At 38.3% G+C, this 26315-nt stretch overlaps 1 protein-coding gene across 2 annotated transcripts in view; it reads left to right on the forward strand.

The window, feature by feature from the left end:
* The first annotated feature begins 645 nt into the window (after positions 1 to 645).
* Positions 646 to 26315, forward strand: part of LOC127423443 (cytohesin-3-like) — a 32433-nt gene continuing 6763 nt past the window's right edge. For both annotated transcript variants that reach the window (XM_051667742.1, XM_051667741.1), the window contains exons 1-10: positions 646 to 909; positions 20337 to 20419; positions 20645 to 20709; positions 21615 to 21681; positions 21850 to 21968; positions 22966 to 23046; positions 24259 to 24371; positions 25288 to 25436; positions 25545 to 25656; positions 26120 to 26196. In XM_051667742.1, coding sequence (XP_051523702.1) covers positions 885 to 909; positions 20337 to 20419; positions 20645 to 20709; positions 21615 to 21681; positions 21850 to 21968; positions 22966 to 23046; positions 24259 to 24371; positions 25288 to 25436; positions 25545 to 25656; positions 26120 to 26196 — 891 coding nt within the window. In that variant the 5' untranslated portion in view covers positions 646 to 884. The remainder of the gene's footprint in view (positions 910 to 20336; positions 20420 to 20644; positions 20710 to 21614; positions 21682 to 21849; positions 21969 to 22965; positions 23047 to 24258; positions 24372 to 25287; positions 25437 to 25544; positions 25657 to 26119; positions 26197 to 26315) is intronic.

Below are 26315 nucleotides of genomic sequence, written 5' to 3' on the forward strand. Positions count from 1 at the left end.
TCATGACTCAAAATGTCAGACAGAAATTTGGGAAAGATCACAATTTTAGCTTACCTGGGAAGTTGTGTGACTCATTTAGGCTGACATGTGATGTCCGGAAAACAGGCAGGTTCCTGTACACTGTGAGAATATAGGACTCTCCACCTCATCCTGACATCTCTCTCGCATATAAAGTTCAGGATATTGCATATTTTCAGCAATACTTCGAATTCAGACTTCAAATTGCTATTACACTTGGGTCAAGGGACATTGTTCACTGAAAAAAAAAAAAGGTGTGTTACCTCAGCGAGCTATTTCTACCTGATCTAACCCTTAAAATTAGTTTATTTGGTGTAACCTAATGTATCCAGATTGATTCATTGACTTGAATAAAAACAGTTAATTTAGATGTTACCACAAGAAGCACATTTTTAGGTTACTATATTTTTAAGTGTAGGCTACTAACCACGTGGTTTAAAAATGTCTTTTACCTACTCTACTTTGAAACATTTTACACGATGGAGCTTAAGAAGGGTATGAGTACAGAACCAATGTACATACAAATCATCAGTACTTTGATTACTCATTGGATTATGGTGATGGGCGGAGCCTCTGCTCGTTTCTAAATGAAGCGGGTTCTGCACTGTCCTCTTATGGACGAAGGCTAATGAGAGCAGGCGTAGTGCTGTCTGCACATTCATTGTTTTCACAGGGACTTATGTCCACCTATGGAGCTATTTATGTGTTAAACCAATGACATGTACAACAGCCCACACACTGGGTTACAAATGAGCTCAGTCTGTATCGTAGCGCGATTTAATTTTGTGTTACATACCAACGTTATATTTTTATTTGTAAACAACCTTTTACTATAGGAGTTCATTTACACCACGTCGCTTCAAAGCATGAACATGGATGAAGATAATCGAGGTAAGGTTTCTGTTATATTCGCAAGCATCTGTCAGTCTCTGTCTGTGGCTCGAAACCTAGTGTGCTGCCTACCTAGAGACCGTTTGTGAGCATGAATGCAGACTAGGCAGGGAGCGCACTATGTTTCTAAACACAGTGCTGTGAAGGATATTTAATCATACATCACAACTGAGAAAGAGAAAATAAGTGATTTTCAATTATGGATGGATCAGAATTTAGACATTGTTATAGGATAACAGTTGTTTATTTTTATGGTTTCGTTTTATTACATGGAGATTTGAGAAATGCCAAGAAGTAACCCTTTTTCTCTCTCGATATGACAGTGTTGTTGTTGTGTTTTAGTAAGAATTTGTACGAACATCACTTCAGTGTCATCGTATGGCAATGTAGGTCGTCAGTTTGTTTGATGTGGAGGAAGGAGCTGGCAAGATGTTTATGAGTACAGTGGTGGTGCCAAGAGGGATCATGAGGCATTTAATTACTCAAGTGCTCCTGTCTTTATAGAGCAAACTATAATTTACCAATTTATTAATTAGAAAATTAAAGGGTACAACAGGGATAAAGGCACACCTTAAGAAAATGTGAATAAAGATGTAAAAAATACATTTCTTCTTACTGAATATTGATGGAGCAACATAATTTGTGTGAAAATAAATAATAAAAGAAGGTTGCTTTGATTAAACGTCATTCAAATAAATAATTTGGGGTAAATTTAAAGTGATATAGTGCAAATTAAGGGACAATAGTTAAAACGGCAAAATTTGTTAACATATACAAATACTTTTAAGACAGTAAGATTTTTATTTATTTTTTTGTTTTAAAATAACCACTTCAGAAAAGGGTTAACTGTTTCCTATCAATTTCAGTCACATTTGGCATTTCATAACATCTCAAGTATTAAACAAATTGCCTGCTGAGTGACTCCAGTCAGGAGTCAAGCAACCAAATTGGTCCGGTTGCTAGGGTGGGTAGAGTCACATGGGTTATCCTCCTCGTGGTCGCTATAATGTGGTTCTCACTCTCGGTGGGGCACGTGGCGAGTTGTGCGTGGATGCCGCTGAGAATAGCGTGAAGCCTCCACACGCGCTATATCTCCACGGTAACATGCTCAACAAGCCACGTGATAAGATGCGCGGATTGACGGTCTCAGACGTGGAGGCAACTGAGATTCGTCCTCCGCCAGCCGGATTGAGGCGAGTCACTGTACCACCACGAGGACTTAGAGCGCATTGGGCATTCCAAATTGGGGAGAAAAAAAAAGTATTAAACAAATGAATCTCCTTTGTGATTGGATCAGTCAATGTGAGCCCACTTTTGATTTTTTTTTTTTTATAGCAAATCTATTTGCCCCACATAAGAAAAACAATGTGTTTTATGGTGGGCCATTAGCCCCTGCAACAGGGAGGCTTTTTACCCCAAATTAAATATTAGATAAAAAAAACCTTGAAATCAAACTTTGGACACTGCACGCAATGATCTCATGGATCCGAAATATTTTGCAGAGTTTAGTGACAAACATGTTAAAGAAAGTACTGTGTTAGTCTCTACTGCTGTTTAGTGTTTTGGGAGAAAATAAAATCAAAAGTACCTTTTACCCCAAGCGGCTGTATTTACACCAGAAAAGGGTCAGTAAGCTCCATAAAGTAAACTCATAAACTCTATGTCTCCATTGAATACCTTAACTATAGTGTTTGTTTGCTATTTCAATGCAACTAACTATGGTGTTAGCCACTACAGTCATAAAAAAGAAATTAAACAAAACAGAAAGATTAAGAAAGCTTCTTAAACCCCTGCTGGGGAAAAACAGCTAAAACCAGCCATAGCTGGTTGGCTGGTCATAGCTGGTTTCCCAGTCTGGTTTGGCTGGTCAGGGCACTTTTTAGGTGATGAGGCTGGTAGACCAACCTAAACCAAATATACCAGCTAACTAAACTAGCTGTTGAAGAAGATTCTGATTGAAGAATAGTTTAAATAACTCTAATATCTATGGCATTTTGGCGCATGCCATGGTTACCATTGTACAGTTTTATAAGGAACTCAGAGTGATCTGAACATGACACCTTTAAAGATGCACTTTCATGTGTTACAGTAGGCCCACATGCACACATTTATGATGTACCCAGACTTGGTGGTCAAATGAAAATGATTTTGTGGCCATAAAAGCCATCTGGTTCATGAAATAGTGTTGATGACCATAGTGGAAAATAGGGGTAGGTAAAAATATAGATTTTCCGATGCATCGCAGTCTTCATTTGAACAACTCGATATCAATTCTTAAATCCCAAGATCTATCTTTTAATCTATGCACAACCCTCCACTACAACGAGAGGAAATCACTCACATTAGCAACCAAATTTCACACTATGTGACTATTTGGCAAATAGCTGGTAAACGTTTACATTTCACTCAACAGTAATTGTGTAGTATAGTGGTGGAGTATTCAGCAGCGAGATCCTTTCACTGTGTATTGAGAGTAAATGCTGTGTCCGAAACCATGTACTGTCACAGTATGTACTGTATTTGTTGAAGGACGCACTTATCTGCTGGCCAAACAGTACGTTCTTTTAGGTATGCATGCGAGTAGTATGAATAGATTTTGGACATACTTCATCTGGGGACGTGGGCATTGTCTCGTGACCCGAATATATGATGTAAGGACAACAACCGTGAAAACTATCTGCTCAGGTTTTGTTAAACAAGCACCATTTAAGCACAGGGAACAATTATCTTGGTATATATAGCACTTACAGTTGAGAAGAGCCGTCCGACTCGCGATTCACGGTGCTCTTTTAAATCCAATGTTTTGAACATGACGTCGCCTCAGCTCCTGAGGGATTATGGGATCGTAAAGTGTCCAGTCGATCCGCACTTCTGAATCTCACCGGAAATAGTAGATCATCCGGGTACTTCTCGCTTACTGCTTCATGAATACTGTGGATTCAGGCATATTGCACCATTGGCATACTGTTTTTGGCATACTATATAGTAGGGATGTATGGCTATTCACAGCACAAAAGTTGTTCCAAAGACAAGATCCACGCGACCCATTTGTCCTTGAATAATGTCTCTTTTAAAACCCTTTCTGTTCTTTATAGTCAGTCAAAAACAAACACAAAAGTAAACATTTATTTCTAGTCATGCAAAGGACAGATGAGATAAAGCCATTCGAGTTTCTCTCATTAATATGCGCTCATCTTCAGACGCTCTTTACAGAAATACCGTGTTTTTTAAAGAGACAGTACTGGTTTTAGCATGTGTAAATAAAAAGTAAATACTTGTAAATAGTACAAAAATTATACAATTAAACAATAAACATGTAACAAAAAATAATATATGAAATATAATACTGTATCTTATTTACTGATTGAATACATGGATTTGTTCATTGTTTGTTCATTTGGCCAAAGTGTGACCAAATGATGAAAAACTAATATAATATAATTAGTAAAATTAATATTTTTATAATGTACCTAGTTAGAAGTTTCTCTGTATAATTAACATCATTAGTTTGGAGAGAATTCCTTTCATATGTAAGCAAAAGGGACATTATATATGAATCGATATCGAATTGAAATCAGAATCGAATCAAGGGCTTGGGAATCGGAATCAAATTGAATCGGGAAATCTGTATCATTACCCAGTCCTAGTGAAAAGTTCTCAAAACTTGGTGTAACACATTTTGTACAGGGCAGATTTGTCAAGTAGACAAACACCAATAGGCTTGACTCAGATAGTTCTGCATCTGGTTGCTATGTATTAGATCATCTAAATATACAGTGGAGATAGTTATATATAGCAGAAACAGAAACCAGACCTAAAAGCCAGGTGACTCAGACACCTTTAAGTAGCTGAATTCATTGCTTTGCTGCTTCACAACACTAGTCACTTTATCTGACCTAGACCAATTGTAAATATCTACAAGGACAAGCGAGCAAAGAGATGTAGAGGTACCATTAAGCTCAAAAGGTCTTTCCAGTTCCTCTGGTATCTTGATCCTGTCAACTTCAAAGCTTTGGACTCAGCTGCTAGTTTGCCTTATCTTACCGTGGGAAGAGCCAAATGGAAAACCATTTTCCCTCCTTTTTCTGTGACTGATTGAGTAAAAAGATAGAGTGCTAGGATGTCAAGGACAGTCCTCTTATCAGACTTTGTATCTTTATCAGTACCTCAAATTTTACCATTGCTACATTTACCATTGCTTTGTCCTGAGCTACAGACTTACAAAGAGCAGGGATTTTCTCAGCGATAGTGAGGCCTGGCACTCATTAACACTGTCTATGTCTGATGCCACCGGTGTCTGGTGCAGCCTCTCCTGAGGTGCCGTCTGGCACCAGGAATGACACAGGCAGTGGTCAACTCAAAACCTCATCAATGGTGTGACTGCCCCAGCAGAAATCTGAAGGATACTATGCCTGAAAAGCTGCCTAATGTCAAGACAATGTCAGGCTTGTTATTATGGCAAAAAACAGTGTTTTTTTTATTTTTTTAACTGCTGTATAAATATCCTTTCTGATTAGTGATAGAGCTGATTGAGACATCATGTTGCACGAGTACATAAGTGAATCTCACAAAGAGGAATCCAGGTCACATTTTACGCACCCCCTATGAGGACCCTCAAGATTTTTTGCATTGTGAAATTATTTTCAGGGAAATTAAGCCCCCTTATTCTCATTACTGTTACATGAAAACAAGATCAATACAATCATTTTTGTATTTATACATGGTTGTCTCGCCTTTAATAATACAATTATTATTATTATTATTATTTTTTTTTTTTATTTAAAAAAAAAAAAAGAAAAAAAACACCAGACACACAACAATAATGAAATTCGGGTGTAAAATGTGTTTAATTTTCCTAAAAATGTAAAAAAAATAAAATAAATAAATCTCAATGCAAATTGTTACAATGCCAAAAATCCTAAAGTTCTAATAGTAGACAACATTTTCTTGATGCAAAATATGATTTTCTTAAAAAAACATTCTTGACTGTTTGGGGTGAAATGTGACCTGTCCTGGACATTTCTAGACAAAAGCTTTATGTTTGGCAGTGAATAGGATTTAATCAACAGAATATTTTGGTATGATTGTGACTAGTTTATCTTGCCTTAGTAACCTTATTGTCAAAGGATGTAGCTCCAGAGAGAACTGACAATGTTCATAGTGTCTGTTGTGCTGTTAGTACCACATATGGAATTGATTTTAAGAGAGTCTGGAGGGGCTTCCAAGATTTTTTTATTAGCTATTACATCAGTTGAACCCGTGTTGGAATTTGGAATGAGTGGATGGTGAATTACTGTCATGGAACACAAATATTTTCATTTTTGAAACAAAAAGGAGAGAGGGGAAAGTGAAAAACCAAAATAGCTATTTGATGGGGGTTGTCGAAAACCTTTTGTCTCAGCAGGAAGTTTAAAAACAAACATCCACTAGTACAAGGGATCCTTGTCCACTTTTTCACCCACTGAGTCAGGACTGTCCCTGAGAACCGTCTCTTTTATGCCAGGAATGCAGGCTTGCATTCTTAGGCATTACTGCTTTATCCTTTGCAGGTTTTCTAAATGCAAGAAGGGTAATTGAAAAAGATTTGGATACCATTTTTACAAAAGACATCATGGGCCCTATTTTAAGAATGTGAGCACTAAGCGCTATTCCATAAGTCATACACGCAGTTAATTGGCATGGCCATGAAGTTTTGGTATTTTTGTACAAGCATACACTAGGTCTAGGCACAAGTGGGTTTGGTGAAATTGCGAGCGCAAAGCGCTGCTGGGCTGGGTACAATTTAATTTGGAGGTTCTTCTTCTGCACCGTCTGCGTCCTATTATATATATGGCGAGCAGGGCTCTCTCCCTGTCTGCTGCTGTCTCCTCTCCTCAAATACTCCCACCCCTCACTGGAATGCAAGACTGGTGTGGCACACAGGTGTAACTCATTCGCCACTTATCTTCCCTGCCTCGATGCCCCACCCTGCTCGCCACATTAGTCCATTCCTTGTCAAGCACCGATGTTATAAATAAAGACAGCACATTTATAAGAAGTTGGTAGTATAAATGGACTATATGCAATGAATTAGAAGAATAAAAATATGGATTTACATTCTTTTGTGAATTTACTGTGTCATTGTTGAATGTCAGTCATATTTCTATGACAGTGACACACTCCTTGGAAAATGTGGTTCTCGTCAGGATTTGGATTTACGCTCTGTTAAATGAAATAGAATGTAAGTATTATTTATCATTTTCATCTACTGGCACACAAATCATGGCTAGAATTAACAGTGATTGTATTACACATCAAACGAAACGAAAATATAATCAAAATAACGAATTGGTCAAAAAAATCATACCAAATCTAAACATTTTACTCTCTCCAACTTCTTCCACTGGCCCCTTTTGCAGTGACTTAAACATCACTCTATATAAAATACCAATATAAATTAGATCAAAAGTACAATTGTAAATATATTATTATTTTTTTATATATTTATCCCCATTTCTTCCAATTTGGAATGCCCAATTCCAACTACTTACTAGGTCCTCGTGGTGGTGCGGTTACTCACCTCAATACTGGTGATGGAGGACAAGTCTCAGTTGCCTCTGCTTCTGAGACCGTCAGTCTGCATCTTATCACGTGGCTCGTTGTGCATGACACCACGGAGACTCCGCATGTGGAGGCTCATGCTACTCTTCACGATCCACGCACAACTTACCACGCTCTCCATTGAGAGCGAGAACCACTAATGCGACCACGAGGAGGTTACCCCATGTGACTCTACCCTCCCTAGCAACCGGGCCAATTTGCTTAGGAGACCTGGCTGGAGTCACTCAGCACACCCTGGATTCGAACTGGCGACTCCAGGGGTGGTAGTCAGTGTCAGTACTCTCTGAGCTACCCAGGCCCCCAAAGTTGTAAATATAAACATAATAATAATAATAATAATAATAATTGAAAAATAAACCAAGACCTAAAGATATTTAACGCAAATCTCATAAATATTTGTTTCATAAAACGGCTACAGTAGTGATCGTCATGAACAATATTTAATGTTCCACTATATTTTCAGAGTTTTGACATGAACTTAATTAACACCTGCTGGTGAAATCTTCAAACTGCAAATACAGGAACTGAATTTGGACTTTGCACTGAAAACAGACCTGCTTTTGAAATGTCTTGGAGCAATGACCTTTTCCTAGGAAAATAGCAAATTGCACTTTTAACCCACTTCATTTACAAACAATACACCCACAGTTTTCACGCATACACCCACAGATAGCGCAAATACTCCCATCCACAACCACTTGCGCTTTGCGCTGGCACGACAATTGCATTTAGAATTAGCGCTCTCATGGAAATTTGATAAGATGTTGCGAACTGTTGTAGTGTGTAGCGCTGCACTTTGCACACTCACGAAAATAGAACCTGTGCAGTAGTCTGATAGATTGTGTCATTGGTGTATACTGCCCTACAAAGGCTAGTAATTATACTAACACTGAAACAGAAAAATAGCTTCAAATTTAAGTTTGGTTTAAGTGTAGGTCTTGAAGGTACTGCAATTTTCACACTTTATTTTCTCTAAATTTGAGCATAGTTAAGTCAAATCTGTATGTCACAGGACAGGTCATGTCAATATCTAAATGAACTAGTTTTATTGAAGTCAAAAACTTGACTAAATTAATTTACACCAAGAATCAACGGTCAAGGAGAAAAATACCTTAAGATAACAAATGCAGGTTGACTGTTTCAGTATTTCAGTGTAGGACAAAATCATTATTCAGAATATAGAATATTCATCTATTTTTATTGTTACCTCCCATGTTTAAGTTCTAATGGAAAATTAAACAATTGCATTAGCATAATGTGGCAGGGAGGAGGGCGGGTAGCCTAATCAGGCTAATCAAGCCCTCGAGAGGGATAAAGGAACCTCATTATATTGGTGCCGCAACCCGGGAAGGAGGAGGCATGCACTGTCGTGGAGTCCTCGCTACTGCCATCCACCCAATGGAACAGCCGCGGCCATCCACCGGGGGACGGAGAAGTTGCTGGCGACCGCTTGGACGCGGAGGAACGGCTGCCATCCGTGAGGGGAGGAGAGGCTTGATGCCGGCTGCTTGGAGTGGTGGAGCCGCTGCCAGGGGCGGAGGAGTTCCCTATCGGCCGCCGAAACGCGGCAGGGCGTTCCATCCACCAGGGGTCGGAGGACTCGCTCCGGTCTGCCCGGGGAGGTGCGGCTGCCGTCCGCCAGAGGGTGGAGTGGTCGAGGACCGGACAACGGCATGTCAGAGAACCGGCGAATAATTTTTTTTTTTTCTCTCTCTCTCCTCTCTCTCTCCTGCTGTTGCTCTGTGTTGGCCTTTCCCTCTGTTTTTTTTTTTTTTTTTTTTCTCCCCTTGTCACCCTCCCAGGTCCGAAGAGGCGGGGATGACCTGCTGGCAGGTGGGGCCCGGAAGGCTCCTCGGCCTGAAGGAAAGGTGGGAGGAGTGTGGCAGGGAGGAGGGCGGGGCCAGGTCGTGATGCTGCACACCCGGCACCTAATCAGGCAATCAAGCCCTCGAGAGGGATAAAGGTGACCGGAGGCGGCAGTTCCAGAGAGAGAGAAAGAGTTACGGGCAGCTGCCCGGCATGCGTTTGTGTTTCTCTTTTTAAGTTTATTATTAAATTTGTATTTATATTGTCAAGTCGGTTCTCGCCTCCTCCTTTCCATTGAACTTCGTTACAGATAACTTTTAGTCTTTTTATAGATATTAAAAATGCATGAAAATATGCTACATTTGTACTAGTGTAAGATAGAGGTCCAGATTTGTTGGTTATATATTAGTAAATGGTTGCCTTTGTCTGATCAAGCCTCACTCCAAAACTAGGAATTTAGAGCAATCTGTGCAAAAAACAAAAACAAAATAATAATAGTAGTAATAATAATAATTGAGCAGATGTTGTAGTCAGTGTGTTGGTGTATATCCCCAGTATTCTTTGCTGATACTGTTGTTTGATAAATAAACACATTCAGTTGGAATCTATAAAGAGAATCACACACTGATCAGGAAGCAGGAACCTTTTTTCCTTTTGGACAGAGATAAGCTCTCTGACCATTCCATCTTTTTCTCTGGTTTATGAGATATGGTGGTGTATGTCCCTATTCTGTAAAATGTAGTGTATGCACCCTTGAAAAGAAGAGTTGAGCCACATAAATAAACTCCAGTATGACCTTCACCAATAAAATATATATCATCTCTTTAGTTTATGTATAATCTCTTTAGCATAACATATTTGCCCCGAAATTATCCTTGCATGGATCATTATGATTGACAGATGCATTAGCTCAGCATTGAAAATGCACGACGAAACAATATTTAACCTCCACAGATGTCTTATGCCATTTTATTTTGTTTTAAATGGTTATGTGGGCAGCACAATTCCTGTGCTGTGGTCCTTGGGTTGTGTATGGTTAATATCAGCGGGAAAGCCTGAGGAATTAAAGTAGCTGGCAGCTTGTGCTGCTATTGAGAATAGGGATGAGATAAAGTTAGAGGGATTGAGGCCAGAGCGTAGATTAAAGAGGGTGTTAAGGAGCAGGATGCACAGCTTTTTGCGAGCCCATAATATGCACGTTCACATCCCACATCATCAACATCCTTTTCCACAATCACATTTATACTGTGTGTCTGATTTAGGCCATCCTGAATTTAGAATCAGCAGTGTTTTCTCTTTCATAAGCAGATATAATTGTTTCCAAGCAAAGTGTCACTCATGCTGATGGAATGAAGCTTTCAAGTTGACAGTTTGCATACCGTGTCTCCACATTCCTGCTTTTCCCAATAGGCAAGGTGCAAAGTGGTGAAGTCATCACTAGTCATGGATGTTTTAGTCTGTCTCATTTTTTAATTTTTCTTAAATGGGAGATTTCAGTCCTAGTATTAGGCCTATTGCTCCAACATTAGATTTGAGCTAAACCTTGGTAAATAATTGTTTCCTGTATTGAATATATCTCTGCTAATGATTTCTATGTTTTTTAATGAAGACAAACTGATTCTCCAGGGTGATTTCATTCTTATTCGTAGGCATTTGTATGAAGAGAGTAAACATACATTTCTGTAGGTTTAGATAGAAACTGCATTATAAACAAATTGACAGCATTTAAAATGTTTCATTTAAGTACAATAAAATCCACCTAATGACCTATTACTTCAAAAGGTAATTTCAATCAACATGATCACACAGGAAATCTACATGCTGATTCCAAATGTTCATGTATCCTGATATCGAACCCATTCTGATGAATTACTAGGGATGTGTGCTACGACTAATTTGACTGTCGTTTAAACGGAAGTTTTGTAACCGACTAGTCGACTAGTCTAAAGAGAAACAACCTTCAGAAAACAGTAAAAAAAATAATAATTATGCGACCCATTTAAAATACTTAATCTATTCCAAATCCAATGCTAAATTCTACTGAAAAGGGGCATTTATCTGCGACATGCTCGCCTGGAATTATGATCATTGTACATTAAATATAGAACATGACACGCATTCAATGAATCAACATTAGCGAATATTTAATAGACATATTTATTGAAAACAATTGAATGAATAGTGCAGGATCAATGGAACAAACCTAAAAGCCTGTTCTAAATGGAAATTACCAAGTAAAAGTTACTTAACATATTAAAACAGTCAGGACATTGTTGAAAATAATTAACAGGTAGACTAAGCCAAATCTATGAGAGAGAAAAAAAATGCGCTGAAAAGCATATTTCACGCATATTTCATGACGTGCAGTCGTGCGTTAACCATTGATCTAATATGACAGCTGTTCGGTAAAGAACGTCAACCAATAGCAGTTACGATGTAAAAAATAAATAAATAAAAAAAGTAGCTATAGGATAGAAAAATAGGCCTGTGATGTAGCCTGCAATAAACCTAATGTATTCTAAACACGACGTGCACACAGAATCAAAGATAGTTTAACCCGTTAAGCAGTCGGCACCTCGTTGAAAATAGCCTTCTTAATCAGCAGATTAAAAAAATTGCATACCTAGTCTAAAACAGTTATTTTCTAGGATACTTACTCAAAAGCATAAATGTTTTGATGAGTAAAATTAACCCGTCGACATGGTCTGGTGAAAGACAGGACTTGACTCACCTGAGGTGACTATCCTGCACTTGAAAAAACCTGCTCAGTGGAAAAATAACATCAAGCATGCACAGATGTAAAGAAGACTCAAATGTGAAAACATCCATAGGGACTTTCAAACATTTGGAAAGCCGATTCCCGCACCACCACCGAAGTGATTTCCTAACTACTTCGCTGAGTTTGCTTCTCTAGCAAGAGGACATTTTCCTGCGTATGCCACGAGTGAGAGAGGGAAGAAGCACGCACAGCCTGAGGTGAAATTAAACTCTGTATGTGCTCCAGATATCCTCTTTTTTTAAATAATATTTGTATTATTAATTCTATTTAAAATATATAACATTAATATGACAGTAATTTAAGTGCAGCCTCTGTAAAAAATATAAAGCCAAACGTAAATGTGTAAAAATTATTATCAGTTTAATGGGGGGAAATATTAACCGACTAGTAATTCCAGTGTCGACTAGCAGCATCAGAACCGTTTAGTCAACTAGTCTCGCACATCCCTACGAATTACTGACAAGTGCCATCCCCAACAGAAATGTTTGCATTAATTCAAATTAGCGTTGTCAATCGACACATTTTTTGAATCACGATTAATTGCAGATTTTGAAAGTGCTGTAATTTGACACTATATAATTATTTTCTTGTGAAAATGCATTTCCATCTTAGAAAAGAAAACAGTATGCAACAATATAATGCTTTATTAACATTTTCCAAACAAAGCCTTCCACAGTATAAAGATAGAAATGCACTAATATGTCACCAATTCAAATAACATTAAACATTTCCCAAAGTCTAAGTGGGTGTTTGACTAATTTAAAGAACTAGTCTTCCCATAGTTCACATATTCATTGCAATGGGCATTAAATCTCTTGAAATCTCATCCTCCACAATAGTAATCAGCCAGTAGACTGTGGATATTTGCTTTCCAGGCAGTCATGAAGCTGTGTTCATGATTTGTGTCAGAGTGTCAACTTGCATTCTCTCCAAGACATGGGTTCAGGTCCTGTGGAAACCAGGAAGTAATCACGTTCACATAAACAATGATGAGAGTGATTCGGAGGTTGAATTTTTGCTCTAAAATTAAAGTCGGCATGAAACGGAAGTTGCGACTGACTTTACTTCTGTATTGTGTTGTATATCTGAGTGAAAAGGCTTATCGAACAAGAAAAAAATGTTGGGTGGAGACTTGATTTTATCCATCGGTTGTTGATTGGATTGTGAAAAGTGAGCGTTGAATACCTAAATGGTGGCAGATCTGAATGCGAGTTTGCAGTCGACACAAACACACACCCTTTTCCACCGTGCTGCTCCAGCCAGAGCTGGTTACTGGGAAAATTGAGCAGCTATCTTAAGACACACATAATCTAACTGACAACAAAAACACACAAGCACATTGCGGTCTTTGCTTACGACGAGGCTATAACCATTGAGAAACTATATTTCAACATTTTGAATCACAGTACACTAAATATAAAGGGGAAAAACACTAACTTGTGCTATACATCCCAAGATATCTACTTTCAAAAATATGAATAAACTCCAGAGGCATCCGAGTCATGTTGTATTCAGAAGTGATCACCTCAGGAATTCAGGCATGAAATGTTTCAAACACATTTGCGAATTCGCCTTTATTCCTCCTTCTTCGAAATGTACTTTCAAGCCAGCTGGCCCATAACCAAGGAAGTTTATATATATAAACTCAGCAAAAAAAGAAACGTCCCTTTTTCAGGACACTGTATTTTAAAGATAATTTTGTAAAAATCAAAATAACTTTACAGATCTTTATTGTAAAGGATTTAAACAAAGTTTTCCATGCTTGTTCAATGAACTATAAACAATTAATGATCATGCACCTGTGGAACGGTCGTTAAGACACTACCAGCTTACAGAGAGTAGGCAATTAAGGTCACAGTTATAAAAACCTAGGACACTAAAGAGACCTTTCTACTGACTCTGAAAAACATCAAAAGAAAGATGCCCAGGGTCCCTGCTCATCTGCGTGAACGTGCCTTAGGCATGCTGCATTGAGGCATGAGGACTGCAGATGTGGCCAGGGCAATACATTGCAATGTCCACACTGGGAGACGCCTAAGACAGCGCTACAGGGAGACAGGAAGGACAGCTGATCGTCCTCGCAGTGGCAGACCACCTGTAACAACACCTGCACAGGATCGGTACATCCGAATATCACACCTGCGGGACAGGTACAGGATGGCAACAACAATTGCCTGAGTTACACCAGGAATGCACAATCCCTCCATCAGTGCTCAGACTGTCCGTAATAGGCTGAGAGAGGCTGGACTGAGGGCTTGTAGGCCTGTTGTAAGGCAGGTCCTTACCAGACACCACAGGCAACAACGTCGCCTATGGGCACAAACCCAACTTCGCTGGACCAGACAGGACTGGCAAAAAGTGCTCTTTACTGACAAGTCGCGGTTTCGTCTCACCAGGGGTGATGGTTGGACTCGCGTTTATCGTCGAAGGAATGGATGCCATACTGCTCGTTCTGTGCGTGATTTCCTGCAAGACAGGAATGTCAGTGTTCTGCCATGGCCAGCGAAAAGCCCGGATCTCAATCCCATTGAGCACGTCTGGGACCTGTTGGATCGGAGGGTGAGGGCTAGGGCCATTCCCCCCAGAAATGTCCGGGAACTTGCAAGTGCCTTGGTGGAAGAGTGGGGTAACATCTCACCGCAAGAAATGGTAAATCTGGTGCAGTCCATGAGGAGGAGATGCACTGCAATACTTAATGCAGCTGGTGGCCACACCAGATACTTGTAACGTTGGTGTCTAGGAGTGGAATAGGAGGAGAGGAGATGCAGGAGTGGAATCTTTAAGTCCTTTAATTGCAATCGTTGGAGTAGAACAAACGCTGGAGTGGAAACAAACATAAAGCTCATCAATAGTAATCGCTGGAGTGGAACAAACGGTGGAGTGGAACTAACAATAAATCTTAACATAACACTTCACTAACTCAGCGTAACATTTCAAGGACTGACAAAGGAGTGGGTAAAACTAGAGGATATTTAAACAAAAGGAACTAATGAAAGAATGGAATACAGGTGAGGATAATAAGAAACAGATGGAAGTGATGAGGGCAGTGCACTATGGGAAAAGAAGTCCGGGGGAAAACTTCAAAATAAGGGTCCTTGAAGAAGATGATGGAGACAGACTGTGACAACACTGACTGTTACTTTTGATTTTGACCCCCCCCCCCCCCTTTGTTCAGGGGACACATTATTCCATTTCTGTTAGTCACATGTCTGTGAATCTTGTTCAGTTTATGTCTTAGTTGTTGAATCTTTTTATGTTCATACAAATATTTACACGTTACGTTTGCTGAAAATAAAAGCAGTTGAAAATGAGAGGACGTTTCTTTTTTTGTTGAGTTTATATACACACAAACACACATACATATATATACAGTTGTGCTCAAAAGTTTGCATACCCTGGCAGAAATTGTAAAATTTTGACATTGATTTTGAAAATATGACTGATCATGCAAAAAAACTGTCTTTTATTTAAGGATGGTGATCATATGAAGCCATTTATCATCACATAGTTATTTGGCTCCTTTTTAAATCATAATGGTAACAGAAATCACCCAAATGGCCTTGATCAAAAGTTTACATACCCTTGAATGTTTGCCCTTGTTACAGACACACAAGGTGACACACACAGGTTTAAATGGCAATTAAAGGTTAATTTCCCACACCTGTGGCTTTTTAAATTGCAATTAGTGTCTGTGTATATATAGTCAATGAGTTTGTTAGCTCTTACATGGATGCACTGAGCAGGCTAGATACTGAGCCATGGGGAGCAGAAAAGAACTGTCAAAAGACTTGTGTAACAAGGTAATGGAACTTTATAAAGAAGGAAAAGGATATAAAAAGATATCCAAAGCCTTGAAAATGCCAGTCAGTACTGTTCAATCACTTATTAAGAAGTGGAAAATTTGGGGATCTCTTGATACCAAGCCAAGGTCAGGTAGACCAAGAAAGATTTCAGCCACAACTGCCAGAAGAATTGTTTGGGATACAAAGAAAAACCCACAGGTAACCTCAAGAGAAATACAGGCTGCTCTGTAAAAAGACGGTGTGGTTGTTTCAAGGAGCACAATACGATGATACTGGAACAAAAATGAGCTGCATGGTCGAGTTGCCAGAAAGAAGCCAATGCCACAAAAAAGCCTGGTTACAATATGCCCGACAACAGCCTTGACACGCCTCGCAGCTTCTGGCACACTGTAATTTGGAGTGACGAGACCAAAATAGAGCTTTATGGTCACAAGCATAAGCGATATGTTTGGAGAGGGGTCAACAAGGCCTATAGTGAAAAGAATACCATCCCCAATGTGAAGCATGTTGGTGGCTCACTGATGTTTTGGGGGTGTGTGAGCTCTAAAGGCACGGGGAATCTTGTGAAAATTGATGGCAAGATGAATGCACCATGTTATCAGAAAATACTGGCAGACAAATTGCATTCTTCTGCACGAAAGCTGCGCATGGGACGCTCTTGGACTTTCCAGCATGACAGTGACCCTAAACACAAGGCCAAGTTGACCCTCCAGTGGTTACAGCAGAAAAAGGTGAAGGTTCTGGAGTGGCCATCACAGTCTCCTGACCTTAATATCATCGAGCCACTCTGGAGAGATCTCAAACTTGCGGTCCATGCAAGACGACCAAAGACTTTGCATGACCTGGAGGCATTTTGCCAAACGAATGGGCAGCTATACCACCTGCAAGAATTTGGGGGCTCATAGACAACTATTACAAAAGACTTCACGCTGTCATTGATGCTAAAGTGGGCAATACACAGTATTAAGAACTAAGGGTATGCAGACTTTTGAACAGGGGTCATTTAGTTTTTTTCTTTGTTGCCATGTTTTGTTTTATGATTGTGCCATTCTGTTATAACCTACAGCTGAATATGAATCCCATAAGAAATAAAAGAAATGTGTTTTGCCTGCTCAATTGTTTTCTTTAAAAATGGTACATATATTACCAATTCTCCAAGGGTATGCAAACTTTTGAGCACAACTGTATATGAGATCAAGCTTTTGACACTTAGGACAATTGAGGGACTTGTTCACAACTATTACACAAGGTGAAAACATTCATTGATGCTCAAGAAGACAACAAACTGGGGGCCTGGGTAGCTCAGCGAGTAAAGACGCTGACTACCATCTCTGGAGAAAAAAAAAGATGACAACAAACTACTATGCATACTATACTTTATGTAATTATCTGTAATGTAGATGTGAAGAGCAGTATTAAATAAAAAAAATATTTTATCTCTTATATTTGTATAAATTATGAAAGGGGTGTGAACATTTATGAGACAAAAGGGAATGCAATCTTCTCAACTATATACTGTATACTGTTTATTAAACCTCAGATTAATGGGTTATCAGCTGTCTTCCTTTTCTTCTGCTTTCTATTTTTTTCTGAACAGAAATCTAAATTGAGCAATTCTGTGATTTGGTGACTAAAAACAGCCATTTGGCTCCTTAATGTTTCAGTTTAGGAGCCAATGGCTCCTTAGTAATTTTTTTAGTCTGGAGCCCAGTATCTGGACTCTAGACGTAATATTACATTTTTACGCCAAGTCATTTTCTTTTATAATAGTCACAGTTGACTTTATCCAGACCCTGTTATGTAATAAACAAATGGTTCCTTATTAAGATATAGTGTGGCCTTTATAAAAGAATAAAATAATGAAAAATGCACTGAATTTCAAAGCTCTGGGTGACTGCCAACCCTATAATGTTATTGTTAAGGTTGAACCCTGATTCATGCACTCATTCTCAACTTCCCCTCCATTGTCACAAGGCAGAACCAGACAACCACAGGAAATTACCCCCTGTCCCTCTTATTAACCCGTCTCTTGTCTAATCCTGCTACGCCTGAGGTATTATTACATAATGTGCTCTTTTTTTTCCAAATTGACAGGGATTGAGCCACAAGTCCCCATCCAAAAGTCTCTCCTATTTGTGACAGTTTATTAAAACCGTTGCAGTCGGATGCAGTCAGTCAAAGAGTGTAGGGCCTAATAAAGAATGTCCTTTGTGGCTTAATAAAGCATTTGAAGCAATCTAAAACCTTCACAAATTAATTATGTAACACACAGAAAGAAGGATATGATGCGCGATATAAAGGGTACATGTTTTATAGTGTTGCTTTCTTGAATGTAGCCTTCTGTTTCAGTAGGAACTGTTAATCTTTTTTTTCTTAATTTACTCTTGCATTTAAATGTTGGATGACTTTCATCATGTATGTCTAGAATAGAAAGTTGGGTATAGAACATTTAGAGTGGTACTATGGGAGTCCGGAAGAAGAGAAATGCTCTTTTATTTTTAAGTGAAATACTTCAATATCAGTTTTCCCAACACAAAAGTCTTTTTCATTGTTAATATAATATGTTTTGGGTTTCCAAGGCTAGGTTAATTAACATTATTTGTACTCTCTATATATACAGTGCATTCAGAAAGTATTCAGACCCCTTCATTCTTTTCACATTTTGTTATGGTGCAGCCTTATGCTAAAATGCTTTAAATTATTATTTTTTTCCACATCAATCTACACTCCATACCCCATAATGACAAAACAAAAACCAGATTTTTGATAACTTTTCAAATTTATTAAAAATAAAAAATAAAAATATCACATTGACATAAGTATTCAGACTCTTTGCTATGACACTTGAAATTTAGCTCAGGTGCATCCCATTTCTCTGGATCATCTTTAAGATGATTCTACACTTTGATTGGAGTCCACCTGTGGCAAATTCAGTTGACTGGACATGATTTGGAAAGGTACACACCTGTCTATATAAAGTCTCACAGCTGAAAACGCATATCAGAGGAAAACCAAGCCATGAGGTCAAAGGAACTGCCTGCAGAGCTCAGAGATAGGATTGTGTCGAGGCACAGATCTGGGGAAGGCTACAAAAAAAAAAACAAAAAAAAAGAAATTGGCTGCATTCAAGGTTCTCAAGAGCACAGTGGCCTTCATAATTCTTAAATGGAAGAAATTTGGAACAACCAGGACTCTTCCTAGAGCTGGCAGCCCAGTCAAACTGAGCAATCGGGGAAGAAGGACCTTGGTAAGAGAGGTGAACAAGAACCCAGTGGTCACTCTGGTTGAGCTCCAGAGATCATGTGGAGATGGGAGAAACTTGCAGAAGGACAACCATCACTGCAACACTCCACCAATCTGGGCTTTATGGCACCAGTGGCCAGACGGAAGTCTCTCCTCAGTGCAAGACACATAAAAAAGCACCTAAAGGACTCTCAGACTGTGAGAAACAAGATTCTCTGGTCTGATGAAACGAAGATGGAACTGTTTGGCCTCAATTCCAAGAATCATGTCTGGGGGAAATCAGGCACCGCTCATCACCTGCACAATACCATCTCAGCGGTGAAGCATGGTGGTGGTAGCATCATGCTGTGTGGGTGTTTTTCAGCGGCAGGGACTGGGGGACTGGTGAGGGTTGAAGGAAAGCTGAACGCAGCAAAATACAGAGATATCCTTAATGAAAACCTGGTCCAGAGCGCTCAGCACCTCAGACTGGGCCGAAGGTTCACCTTCCAACAGGACAATGACCCTAAGCACACAGCCAAGACAACACAAGAGTGACTTAGGGACAACTCTGTGAATGTCCATAAGTGGCCCAGCCAGAGCCCGGATTTGAACCCAATCGAACATCTCTGGAGAGACTTGAAATTAGCTGTCCACCAACGGTCCCCATCCAACCTGACAGAGCTTGAGAGGATCTGCAGAGAAGAATGGCATAAAATTCCCAAATCCAGGTGTGCAAAGCTTGTCATATCATACCCAAAAAGACTTGAGGCTATAATCGCTCCCAAAGGTGCTTCAACTAAGTACTGAGTTAAGGGTCTGAATACTTAAGTCAATGTGATATTTCAGTTTTTTAAAAGTTATCAAAAATCTGTTTTTTGCTTTGTCATTATGGGGTATGGAGTGTAGATTGATGTGAATTTTTTTTTTTTATTTAAAGCATTTTAGAATAAGGCTGCAATATAGCAAAATGTGAAGAAATGAAGGGGTCTGAATACATTCTGGATGCACTGTTTATGTGCACTCTGGATTTTCATGTCTGACTCAGAACTTTAAGGTCAATTATATAGCTGTTTAAAGATTATGGTTATGTATAGAGATTCTTTGGCTCTCACTTAAAATAACTTTTTGGGGGTTAATTACCTGCCACCTGATGATATTAATAATTATTTTATCCAATGAGTCATTTTAGCATAATCTCAATTTGCTCTCCACAGTGCCTGAAGATCTTTCACTTGAAGAGAGAGATGAACTGTCAAACATCAGACAGAGGAAAAAGGAACTTCTAGATGACATTGAGGTATATAGTGATAGTGAAATCTTCATATTTTTGTTTAGTCATAAAAATATCTCAGTGATTGACAATTAAACATATCAGCCTCATGTAGTGTAGAATGCATCTTATTTATGAGATTAATAAGAAACATTTGTATAAATTTTATAAACTTTAGAACCAGTGTTATAACCATTATAACCATTTGTTTGCTGCATACCTAAAGTTTACATTTTTTTTTTTTTTTTGCAGCGGTTAAAGTTTGAGATCTCTGAAGTAATGACAGAGATTGAGCATTTAATGTGTGTCAGAGAGACGTAAGTATTCCTACATTTATTTTTTGCCCCAGTGGTCGCAGCTTCTCGTTTTTAGAGGTTACATTTTTAGTTTTAAAGAAAAGAGTTGTTTTCATCTTAAGACTAGTATAATATTAATGTACTTTTAAAGGTATAGTTTTGCCAAAAACATTAATTCTCTTATAATTTACCCTCATGTTGTTCCAAACCCATATGACTTTCTTTCTTCTATGGAACACAAAAGGAAATGTTAGGCAGAATTACAGCCTCAGGCACCATTCACATTCATTGTATGAGGAAAAAATGCAATGAAAGTGAATGGTGACTGAGGTTAACATTTTGCCTAACATTTGCTTTTGTGTTCAAAGGAAGAAACAAAGGTCATACAGCTATAGAACAAACATGATAGTTCACCCAAAAATGCTAATTCTCTCATCATTTACTCACCCTTATGCCAACCCAGATGTGCATGACTTTCTTTCTTCTGCTGAATTCAAACAAAGATTTTTTGAAAAATATCCTAGCTCTGTAGGTTCATACTATGCAAGGTCCAACGCAGATAAATACAGCATGTCTTCAGAAGTGATATGATAGGTTTGGGTGAGAAACAGATGTGAAAGTGAAAGTGGAAATTTATAGTAAAAAAGGTCTTAAATATTGATCTGTTTCACACCCACACCTATCATATCACTTCAGAAGACATGGATTTAACCACTGGAGCTTTTTGGACCCAATTCACATGCATTGTATGGATCTACAAAGCTGAAATATTTTTCTAAAAACCTCCATCTGTGTTCTGCAGAAGAAAAAAAAGTCACATCTGGGATGGCATGAGGGTGAGTAAATGATAAGAGAATTTTTATTTTTGGATGAACTACCTTTTTTTTTCAGTTCCATTTGACTGTTTTTATATTGTTACATTACAGTAAAAGCATTCAGAGAAACAAGCAGATTGCTGTTGGAAGAAAGAAATTCAATATGGATCCTAAAAAGGTGAATTCTATGTATCACTCTTCTATGATGTCCTTACCAGTTGCCAGTCACTGACAAACACTGTATCACATAGGCTGTGATTAAATGTTGTTCAGAGTCATCTATTAGTTTGAGCTTGAGCAAACATCATGAAGTGGCAACTGGTTAACCTCTCAAACACGCTTGCAGGGAATTCAGTTTCTTTTGGAGAATAATCTTCTGCAATACACACCTGAGGACATCGCTCAGTTCCTCTATAAAGGCGAAGGCTTAAACAAAACTGTCATAGGAGATTATTTAGGGGAAAGGTAAGTCACGTCTTTTACACATAGCAAGATCAGTCTTTGTGAAAGATATGTGTATTGTTAGATAAGATCTTTCCATAAAAGAAGACCCTGTTCTCTCAGGAAATTACTTCCCTATTTGTAACAGATGGAAATGACCGTAGGTTATTTGTCTAAAACAATATTAAGCACATCACCCAGACAGCATGTACAGTTCTGTGAAGAAATCAGGATGGGGGCAAATACTTTTCCACAGCACTGTAGGTGTCTTATCTCACCCTTACCAACACATCTCCCAACACGTGATTAGCTATGAAACATTGCTCTAAAACAGCCACCCAGTACTACAACTGTTCATGTAAATTCTGAGGCTGAGGAAAATGTTTCTTGCATCTAGGCAGCTGGACCAATCATTCAGGATGAAACAACATTTGTGATTGTTGCAAAAAAGGAGAGCGTAAGCTTAATATACAGTGAAATAGTTGTTAGATATAAAAATAGCCTTGTCTACGTAGGCATCCTGTCCAATTTGATAATAGTTGAATTGCTGTCTTGACTATACACTAGCCTGCAGCTCAGTTGTACAAGAGTCCTCCTTTTCCTTTGGTACTAGAAAGTGTGGTGCAAGAACTATATATAGCAATTACTGCTAATTGTATTAAGAGTGGAGCTGGAACCAGTAATTATTGTGGTTCTGATTAGAGGAGTGTGGAGACTTGGCCCAATGAAGCAACTTGTGTAATCAAGCATATACTGTGGTAAATTGGTTTATAATTCTTTATGTTTCAATTGCTGCCTATTTAAGACCCTTGCATGTGTCTAAATAAACAAACATAAACCTATATGAACGCTCTGGTTTAGGTGTGTTTTTAACTGGTCTGAAACCCGAGCAAACTGAGTTTAACAGAGTTATATACAGTACAATCCATTGTTTTTTTTACATCAGTGGAGAAGCTAAGCCAATGTATTTTTTATTGACCCCAATTATAAAATTATTACATGCATCTCTCATCATTTCCAGGGACGACTTCAACATTAAGGTTTTGCAGGCTTTTGTGGAGCTTCATGAGTTTGCTGACCTAAACCTGGTGCAAGCTTTGAGGTGAGACAGTTGTTTCCTCCACCATGATACACAGTCATAGTTGTATTTGTAAATCAATTACTTAAGCAAGCCACTCTATTGTCCTTATTTTATTCAAACTTAAGAAGCATTCATACTGTGGAGTCCATATTGAAATTCTGGAATTCAAAATGTAATCTGAACCTGTAAATAAACATTTTAAACAAAGAAACATTATGACAAAATTATTCAGATATATTTGAAATATGCTACACTATTTCTAGGTCACTAATCAAATAAGCACAATTGTCAGTTGTGACATTAATCCATTTAATTGACATATCATTGATTTGTACAAAAGATTGATATGTCAGATTTTCTTGCTTCCATTAGAGCACAAAAGATGCTCTTTGGAACATTTTCAAATCATGCTGGATAACATGGATCATCAGGTTTTGCACAAAATGCTGTCATTAAAGGGATAGTTCACCCAAAAATGAAAATTCTTTCATGATTTACTCAATTTTTTCTTCTGCGTGACACAATGTCACAGCTTTGTAGGTCCATGCAATGCAAGTGAATGGTGCCCAGAACTTTGAAGGTCCAAAAAGCACATAAAGGCAGCATAAAAGTAATCCATAAGACTCCAGAGGTTAAATGTATATCTTCAGAAGCGATATGATAGGTGTGGATGACAAACAGATCAGTATTATATAGAAATCTTCACTTTCACTTTCACATGCTTCCTTTGATTTTGGTGATTCGCATTAGTGCGTGTCACCACCTCTTGGGCAGGGAGAATTTATAAAAAAAAAATGTCTTAAATATTGATCTGTTTGATTGATCTGAGTCATATGGATTACTTTTGTGCTGCGTTTATGTGCTTTTTGGAGCTTCACAGTTTTGGCCACCATTCACTTGCATTGTATGGACATACAGAGCTGAGATATTTTTCTAAAAATCTCCATTTGTGTACAGCAGAAGAAAGAAGGTCATTCACATCTGGAATGGCACGAGGGTGAGTAAATGATGAAAGAATTTTCATTTTTGGGTGAACTATCCCTTCAAAGCAAATTGTCAAATTTAGAGTTTAATTTGTAATAAATGAAAAAAAAAAATATGCAAATAAGAAGCATTTTCATAAGTGGTCTCTGAATTTTTGGATTCCACTGTACTTTCATTTAATTTCCTGAGACAGAGGACAATCAGATGTCCATTGTAATTTGAAGTGTCATTGCCATTTCTCCCTGGCAGGCAGTTTTTGTGGAGTTTCAGACTTCCGGGTGAAGCACAGAAGATTGATCGTATGATGGAGGCCTTTGCTGCTCGATATTGCCAATGTAACCCAGGTGTCTTTCAGTCCACAGGTAAGACTTCTATCAGTAGTGAATCTAAATTCAACCTGAAACCTATTAAAACATTGCTCCATTTGTTTGAGCATCCCGAACAGCTCAACACAGCAACTTTGGCTCAACCGATGGTGTTAGTTTAGGGCAGGTCTATCTGTTTGTTCAGCCAATACAAGACATGGGGAGAGTTAGAATAAACCGGTTTGAAAAAATACATTATTTTTGCAATTTCATTTAAAAATGATCACTTTTAAAGTCCTCATTTCCTAAATACTTTGCCATCTCAAACATGAAATTAAAATTGTATAGTCTGCATACTAGGTCCACTCCTTTCTCTGTGAAATGAGCTTGAATTACAGATTAGTAAAGATTCTGAATCTCTGTAGAGAATGTGGTCTGCAGGAATAAATAGTGCAGATATTGACATATAAACTGTTGAGATGGTATAAAATGCAGTGCCCAAAAATGGGCTAAAGACACTGTGCTAAAATGAGGCGTAGGGAAGTGATTATTTATTCATAAAATTTTAGAATATTAAAATGAGAAAAAGGGTTGCATGTTCTTCATATGCATGCTCTATTTAATTTACTACTACATTTTAACTTTGCCATTTAAAGGTATAGTTAAATTCTGTTATCATTTACTTACCCTTCCAAACCCGAATAACAAAGGAAGATGTTGTGTCAGTCACCATTTACTTTCACTGCATCTTTATTTACATACAGTGAAAGTGAATGGTAACTGAGGCTGCCATTATGCCTAACATCTCCTTTTGTGTTCCACGGAAGAAAAAAGTAATTCAGGTTTGGAACAACATAAGGGTGAGTAAAAAAATGACAGAATTTTCATTTTTGGGTGTACTACCCCTTTACTCTCTGTGCAACCTCTGGACCTACAGAGCTGACCAACTGATGTGTGTTTCCTCTCTTGACAGACACATGCTACATTCTCTCGTTCTCTGTCATCATGCTCAACACCAGCCTACACAACCCTAATGTCAGAGACAAGCCCACAATGGAAAGGTTTATCATAATGAACCAGGGAATCAATGAGGGAGGTGACCTGCCTGTGGAGCTGCTCAGAGTGAGTCTTACTGTCTACTGTGGTGGAGCAAGTTTCATAAAATATATTCCGCACCGAATTATGTAACGATAGATCACTCGTTTACATAATCTTTTTTTCCTCCCACAGAATTTATATGAGAGCATTAAGAATGAGCCTTTCAAAATTCCTGAAGACGATGGGAATGATCTTACTCATACATTCTTTAATCCAGACAGAGAGGGATGGCTGCTAAAGCTAGGTCTATCTATCTATCTGTCTATCTATCTATCTGTCTGTCTGTCTGTCTGTCTGTCTGTCTTTTTAGATAGATATAATAGCACTGGTATTAAGAATTATCTCACTCAGTACCTATATTACATGATGACTCATGCAGCAGATTTGTTTCACTCTGACATCATTCAGAGTAATTAATGAGCTTTAAGGACCTTTTCAAAGAGTTAATCAAGATTGCATAGATAATGCTGTTGTTGTTGTAAGGCCATTAAAGCTTTTATTGTACATCAGCTGTATTTATGAGTTCAGTGATCCTTTTAATGTCCAGTTAATCTCTTGGCAAATGTTAGATATTGTGAGACAGAAACTACACTAATTCAGTGTGCAATAATTTATTTATAAAGGCAAATATGTAACCATGTATTGCAGCACTTTTCAATTATTTATTTATTAAGTTATTACACAGCTATTTGTATTTAAACTTGTAGGAGGAAGAGTGAAGACCTGGAAGAGGAGGTGGTTCATTTTGACGGATAATTGTCTTTATTACTTTGAATACACAACAGTAAGTAGAACTGCTCAAATGTGTCCTGTATTGAAAATTATTCGACTCGATCATATGATGTATGAATGTGAAAGACAGTATGATAAATGTTAAACCACCAGGTGAGGACAAGAGAAAGG

Source organism: Myxocyprinus asiaticus, chromosome 32 (genome assembly GCF_019703515.2).
Source record: "Myxocyprinus asiaticus isolate MX2 ecotype Aquarium Trade chromosome 32, UBuf_Myxa_2, whole genome shotgun sequence".
Classification (NCBI taxonomy): Eukaryota; Metazoa; Chordata; class Actinopteri; order Cypriniformes; family Catostomidae; genus Myxocyprinus; species Myxocyprinus asiaticus.